Here is a 7148-nt window from a genome sequence, read left to right as displayed (position 1 = left end):
AGGGGTCTCATGAGATGTCCCTGGTACCTTTTCATAGGCTTTTTTGGGTCTGGTTTGATTGTGGGCGGGGACACAGGGGTCCCATGATCCCCAATTGCCCGGGGGCCCCATGAGTTGTCAGTCCGCCCCTGCTCTGTCCAATGCTGCCTTCCTCAGATGGAGAATCTCCAAAAGAACTGTAAAAACAAACAGTGCATTATCACCACCAACGCTGATTAGGTTCAAAAGCCAAAAAAATACTCACAAACAAGAGAAGGAACAAGCGCATCAACTCTAGCCATAAGTGATGTCATCTAACTATGTATGCTGTGGTTGGAAGGCCAACACATTTCCTCAGAGCTGAAGGAAGGGAGCATGTCCCCCGAAACACGTTAGTTTTTCAACCATAGATATATGACACTATGGCTGGAGTTGTCTTTAAGCCGCCTGTTACATCTATTGTTTGTGAGTATTTTGTTGGCTTTTGAACCTAATCAACGTTGGTGGTGGTAATGCACTGTTTGTTTTTACAGTTCTTTTGGAGATTCCCCATCTGAGGAAGGCAGCATTGGATGGAGCATTACGGGTTGAGACACCATTGGAGTATTTTGTTGGCTTTTGAACCTAAAAAACATTGGTGGCATTGCACTAGGCACTAAGCTAGTGTCTCTTTTCAGTGTACTCAGGTGTTTATTTCTATCTGCGAACTCACTGGAGAGATGTTCTCTCACTTCCTTCCCCTGTGACACCCATATAGGAAATTAAGTGGGGGGGGGGGGGGGGGTTGTGACCATAGCAGATAGGCACAGGCAGCAATGAAAACATCAGAAGGTCTACCCTTCCTCACACAACTAAAAATGGGTTTGGAGATATGTCCCTTCATGCTCTGTCCTGACAGTAACTAAAGGGAAATCTCCGTAATAGGGACACAGAAAGTTAATGCACGACACACAGACCTATGGTCGAGCAAGAGCACCTCGACAATGAAGTATCGCCCCCGACTATACTAACCTCACATACAGCAACCAGAATTTTTTCATCATCTCACTTTATTTACAAAGTTACACATGTAGCAGCAAATTTCAGCATTAATAAAACAGCCTGCAAAAAAAAAAATTGACATTATCTCTTTCAATCAGAAATGAGATGGAAAATGTTGTTGGTGTTGAGTATATATAGAGATTAATTATTTTATTAGAAAACTTTGAGTTGTACTAGAGAGCATTTATACAATCACATGGTATAGTCGGATTTGGTTTCCGCTCCTAAATTTTTACTTACAATTTTGGGAATTGACTCTGTTTGTGTTCCAGTATTGTTCCATACAGCCAGATAGGGAAATGCTTTTAAGCCTCTTGTCCTATGACTGCGCAGCCTCATGTTCCATGATACACCATTGCTTCCTCTCCAGGCCATTCAGGATATAAGGATATCAGAAAGTGTAAGGATTGGAGCTGCACAGGATAAATGTCTGGGTATACTTGATAGCTCAGCTCAGGGGTGGACTGACAACTCATGGGGCCCCCGGGCAATAGGGGATCATGGGGCCCCTGTGTCCTTGCCCAAACTCAAAAAAGCCTATGAAAAAGGTACCAGGGGCATCTCATGGGGCCCCCTACTGACCCCGGCCCTCGGGCAGTGCCTGAGTTTCCAAATGGTCAGTCCACCCTGGTTCAGCTATATTCTGACTCCAGTTTAATGCAAAATGTCTGCAAATTAAAATTCTGACACATAGGTTTCTAATCATGAAGGACAGAAAAGTGTTGCCTAAAATAGCCCGGTGATCCATTATACTCATCTCATTCTTTGTTACCATCAGCAGAAACACATTTCCTTTGTCCCAAATTGATTTTGGAAAGGTAGAAGGAAACCAGGAACATTTTTCATATTTTATACTTTTTATAAGGTTTAAAGTGAACCTGCCATGTAGGACAAACCAAAATGTACTCTCCTGTATCTTTATACAGAGTCTGAGGAGCCAGCCATTTGGGGTCTTTTTTCTCTCTTTGCCACCCTTGATTTTATACCATCATGGATCTTTGCCAGGTCCACCACCATCCATCTCTTCAAGGCATCCGCCTCTTCATTGGGTGATGAAATGCTCAATAAATGATGGAATGTAGTGGGGTGTGTGTGGCCAAGCTTCAGGTCAGAGGGTGCAGTAGAGACACTTTTCAGATAGTAAGGGCTACCCTGAACTCCAAGATAAAAAAAAAACAATACCACTGAACTGCCCCCTGGTAACTACACTGCAGGGGTTAAAATCTTGCCAGGCAGTAGAGAAAAAGGTTGTAATACCTTATTCCTCACTCCCCGGCTGCTGGCATTCCTGTGGCTCTGGGTTGTGGACAGACCCTTGGAGTCCTTACGTACAATGCAGGACTTTTGGTCCTGCATTGTACTTACTGCCACCAGCAGCTGGAGCACCTTAGAAAAGAGGCTTTGGGGGACCAGTTGCACAGATGGAGGGAGCCTGCCAAAGGGAGGAATAAGGTCAGTACCAATGCTTTATTACTCTACATGTAGACTTAATGAGCGCTTAACAAGAGTTTTTTTTCTCTACTTGGAGTGAGGCTTTAAATGTTGCAAAGCCAAAAAAGTCATGTTGGATAAATAGAGAAGAGTTAGAACCCCTGTCAGATTTTTATTGGTGTCTTTGCACCCACTGGGGTAATTCACTCGCTATTTGTCCTGGTTATCATTGTCAACGAGTCTAGGACTGAGAGAAAGTCCAACATTTTGAGTTGACACCAGAACAGGAACAGAGGGAAAATCTTCCAATGGGGACAAACGTTAAGGTGACAACTGTCTAAGAGGTATTTCATTTTATCAAGACAGGAAGTGAAGGAAAATCTTCAAAGGGACACTGGACAGCAAGGAAATAAATAAATAACAAAAGTTTTTGCTTTAGATATTCTTTGCTCATTAAGGTACATGAAGGCACCTTGTAGAATATTGTTCGTCCATCAGCTTCAGTGTACAGGACAGGTTCACTTTGAATTCTATATACAAGTCATCTCTTACAAATTATTTACAAAGAAATCAGAGCATGTGAACCAAGACGTGAATATGTTTCATTAGAAATCCAGTAAGGCATCTTTCTACAGTCTGGTGATGATCTGTGCATGATTGAAGGTTTACTATCACAGAAGCAAGCTTACATTTTTCAGCAAGGGTTCTCAAAGGGACTTTACAAAGCAAAATATCTGCGAGTGAAGCCCCAGATGGAAGCGGTCTTTTTGTTGGACTCCCAAGATGTTTACTACAAGCTGATTTAATGTGGTTTTATTGTGACACACTTCTCCAGGTCCGTAGGTAGTAGATATTCCAGGGTCATAATGCTACAAGTGAGGTGCCTTTTCTGGAATGAGCTTGTGACCACAGGAGTTGGGGAGCCAAAGTACAGCTGAACACTTCATAATATCTTCTTTTCTCTGCAGGAGTCAGCACTTTTAAAAGCATATATGAGACTCTTATTAGTGGCTCTTTCACATTTTTGTATATTTAGATGTACTAGGATAATGGGGTTAAGGAAAACTTTAAATGCAGTGTATCTTTTCTAGGAAGTGCCATTACAGACTGCACAGCACTACTTAGGCAGGGGCGGACTGACCATTTGGGAACTCGGGCACTGCCCGAGGGCCCGGGGTCAGTAGGGGGCCCCATGAGATGCCCCTGGTACCTTTCATAGGTTTTTTGGGTGTGGTTTGAGTGTGGGCGAGGGCACAGGGGCCCCATGATCTCCTATTTCCCGGGGGCCCCATGAGTTGTCAGTCCGCCCCTGTACTTAGGGTTCAAATTTGCCAATGTACTACGACAAGAAAGCAAATATTTGCCAGTTGGTGTTAAGCCCACCTTACAGTGCAAACAGCACCAGGAAAGGGGTAAAATGTTGTTTTGTTAGGGTTGTGGGAGGTGGGAACCCCACTATAGGGTGAATCTATAAATGTCTTTTTACAAGCCAACAGCTACCAATTCTGATGTAAATATGTGCCTGGAAATGGCAGTTATAGTGTAAAAGTTTGAAGCTGATGGTGAGTTATGCTACAATAAAGCCAGCACCGGCAATTTGATACATGAGACCCAAAGTTACCAATCATACTGGAGAACTTCAATTTTTTATTAGCGGGTTGCTGCTTCTAGGTTCATTATATGAGTTCTGATTGACTCATTTGCCTGAACAGCTAATCATGGCCTCTGGCCATGGGTCATAGCTCATACCTGGAGGCAATGATCAGTTGGGAATCTGAAGTAGGATGAAGATGCTGGGCTGTTGTTAAGTAGCAGGGTAAGGGGTAGCTGTTTAATGTATCTAGACTCTGGATCCACTTTAAAACCTATGCTAGCCAAATATGCTTCACATCTGGAGTAAAGTTTGCAGTTATGTGCATGAAGAACATTAGAAAACTGCAAAATGCAAACTTGTCTGCAAAGTTCATCCTTCATTACAGACTGGTTTACCCAAGACTGATATTGTCAAGTCTTGGTGAGCAATGGTGGTTTGAATCAACCACTGGCATCTTATATCTATGACCCTGATGACCAAACCTCCTTTTGGAATATTGAGTCTCTACCTGCCATCTGCATCTCCCAAATGTTTGTAGATCTACATAATAGCAACACCATAAGGAAACCATCTTATTAATGGCTGCAGCAATTGTGACAAACTGGGCATTCAAGTGGTGTCATATCTTTACTGGGGCCCCTGAGATCATGACTCGCCTTGCCCACACAAAAATGAAATATCAATTATGGTTGAAGTTTAAATACATATAAGCACTTGAAGTGATACCCTGTCAATAAAAAACACATTAAAGAACAGGCAGAACAGGTAGAAATCTGGCACCACCGAATAGTCACAAGCTCATCTGTTGATATTTACAATTCTTATCACTTAAAGTGGACTTGTCACCTTGGCAGCTATTTTTTTGTTAATTTTTCTTGGGGAACTGGTTACATTGTTTGGGCTCATACTGAAATATTGTTAATAGCAGTGAATAAGATTGCATTTATCCAAAGATAAATAAATCAAACTCGACGCTATTTTCCAACCCGCTGCGATTGAATTAGGCCCAGAGGAAATGAGACAAGTTCATAAAGTGGGACTATGGCCACTCTTTTGAGGGGATTGGGATAAAGGGAGAAGATTTTTTTTTTATTCTGTCGGTTTTGTAATCTATCCAGAACATCCCATTTTTACTTACCAAAGGGATAAAAAAAAAAAGGATAATAAATTATTTCCTTGGAATGCTAACGGGTAAGAGGATTTCCCAAAATATGGAACCCCCTTAAACAGATGCATATTTGTTGACAGCTGCCACCATAACAGACAGGTCCACTTTAATGTTACAACACTGCTTTCACAATATGGTGGTGAATATACTCATAATCATATACAATTATAGACAGCATTATGCCACACTGTAGGAGTTGGTGGTATCTATGCACTTCTCTGTAAAGTTAACTTTTTTTGTCGGAAAGCCATTGAGGTCCTCCTGGATGGTGAGGTCATGGTCAGGACTGTCGTGCGAACTGTCTTTCATGACACTGTAGTAGACAGGGACATTGTATTTGGCGGCCTTTTCTGTCCTTTTCGGGTCACATTTGCAGAGGTTCTTGAAGGCTGCTCTAAACTTCTGGGACATGAGGTTGTATATGATGGGGTTGATGGCACTGTTTAGATAGATGCACATTCGGCAGAAGAGCAAGAACCAGACGTTGAGATAGGGCGGATCCATGAAGGAGTTCACCACCACCAAGGTACGGTAGGGCATCCAGAGGAGAGCAAACAAGATGACCACAACTGCCAACATCTTGGTGACCTATCAGACAGATAAACAGGCAAGCTTAGTAAAAAGGCATCAGTGACAATAATGGTTCCACCAAACACGTCAAAATCATTGAACATACAAGCTTGGAGAATATTCCCCATTCCAAGTGTTCAATAAAAAAAAAACCTCAGCCATTCCTTTCTTTTCATCATATCAAAATGATTACCATTGTCAATCCTTGGGGAGAAATATCTTAAGACCTGCTTAGATAACGGCTCAGCAGACTTAGAACCTATTGTAATTAATTAAGACAGATTTAGGCTACATAAAGATGAGGATTCACTTTCTCAATCAGTAGTCTTTAAAATGGGAAGGTAATGCACAGATCTGGAGATATTATAGCTGGATTACCTTAAAGTGACTGTTCTCAGGTTAGTCTTTGCTTTTACCCGCCTGTCCCATCACCTATTCTGTTCCAGAGCTATGGCTGCATGAAGAATCTTCACATTCCATGTCCAGGAATGTTGGATGACTGGGTGCATTGTGGTTCCTTCCACTGACCCATATGTCACTACCATGTCCTGTAGTAACGTAGAGGCCAGTGGAATAAACCAAAATGTGCAACAGGGGGAAGAGGCATTTGATGCACTCAGAAGTGTTTCACATTTAACAGAGAGGGAATATCAGAGATACGGGTGGTGGGAAAGGGGACTATTAACGTTCTTCTTTTGTTGGTCCTGATTTTGTTACCATTTTGTTACCATTTTTGAATTTTGAAACCATCACTGTAGTTGAGTTGATGAGACTTTCACTTGCTATAAATTATGGTTTTAGAATTTTGTGTTGAATGTAGAGATTTGCAGATTATGAGACAGGATGGGTTAACCACTACCATCATTCAACCTCTTTGCTTATCACCTGTTGAGATAATACATCAGCCACACAGGGAGTGCATTGTTTTCAATGAGTTAGCCGACTCAATGACTAGCTCAGGTTAAGGTGCAGGAAAGCACAAATATTGTGTAGCTATGCAAACTGTAATTACTGCAGCAAGCAGAGCCTGCTAATTTAATGTGCAAACATGGCATTTGATATGCATACCCAGAGGAAACCCACGCAGGCACAGGGAGAACATGCAAACTCCAGGCAGGTGGTGCCGTGGTTGGGATTTGAACCAACTACCCTAAAACTGCCAGGCGGAATGTATCTTCTGACAATGTATCGATTGCTGCCTGTGCCTTCCTGTCCCAGTGACAATGAATCCTCCCATTTCACGCCTGGTGTCACCAGGGGCGGACTGACCATTTGGAGACTCGGGCACTGCCCGAGGGCCCGGGGTCAGTAGGGGGTCCCATGAGATGCCCCTGATACCTTTTTCATAGGCTTTTTTGAGTTTGG

General features: G+C 42.5%; 1 protein-coding gene across 1 annotated transcript in view; it reads right to left on the bottom strand.

Annotated features, from left to right (window-relative positions):
- Positions 1–1144: 1144 nt before the first annotated feature.
- The window catches only part of LOC149464632 (thyrotropin-releasing hormone receptor-like), an 89219-nt gene continuing 83215 nt past the window's right edge, over positions 1145–7148 (bottom strand). Inside the window, exon 3 of the mRNA XM_089674682.1 lies at positions 1145–5801. Within this exon, the coding sequence (XP_089530808.1) occupies positions 5391–5801 (411 nt within the window). The 3' untranslated portion in view covers positions 1145–5390. The remainder of the gene's footprint in view (positions 5802–7148) is intronic.

Source organism: Staurois parvus, unplaced genomic scaffold (genome assembly GCF_062004578.1).
Source record: "Staurois parvus isolate SC_StPar_1 unplaced genomic scaffold, SC_StPar_1.0 ptg000151l, whole genome shotgun sequence".
Classification (NCBI taxonomy): Eukaryota; Metazoa; Chordata; class Amphibia; order Anura; family Ranidae; genus Staurois; species Staurois parvus.
The sequence above is the reverse complement of the archived record's forward strand: the minus strand, read 5'-3'. Positions and strand labels throughout refer to the sequence as shown.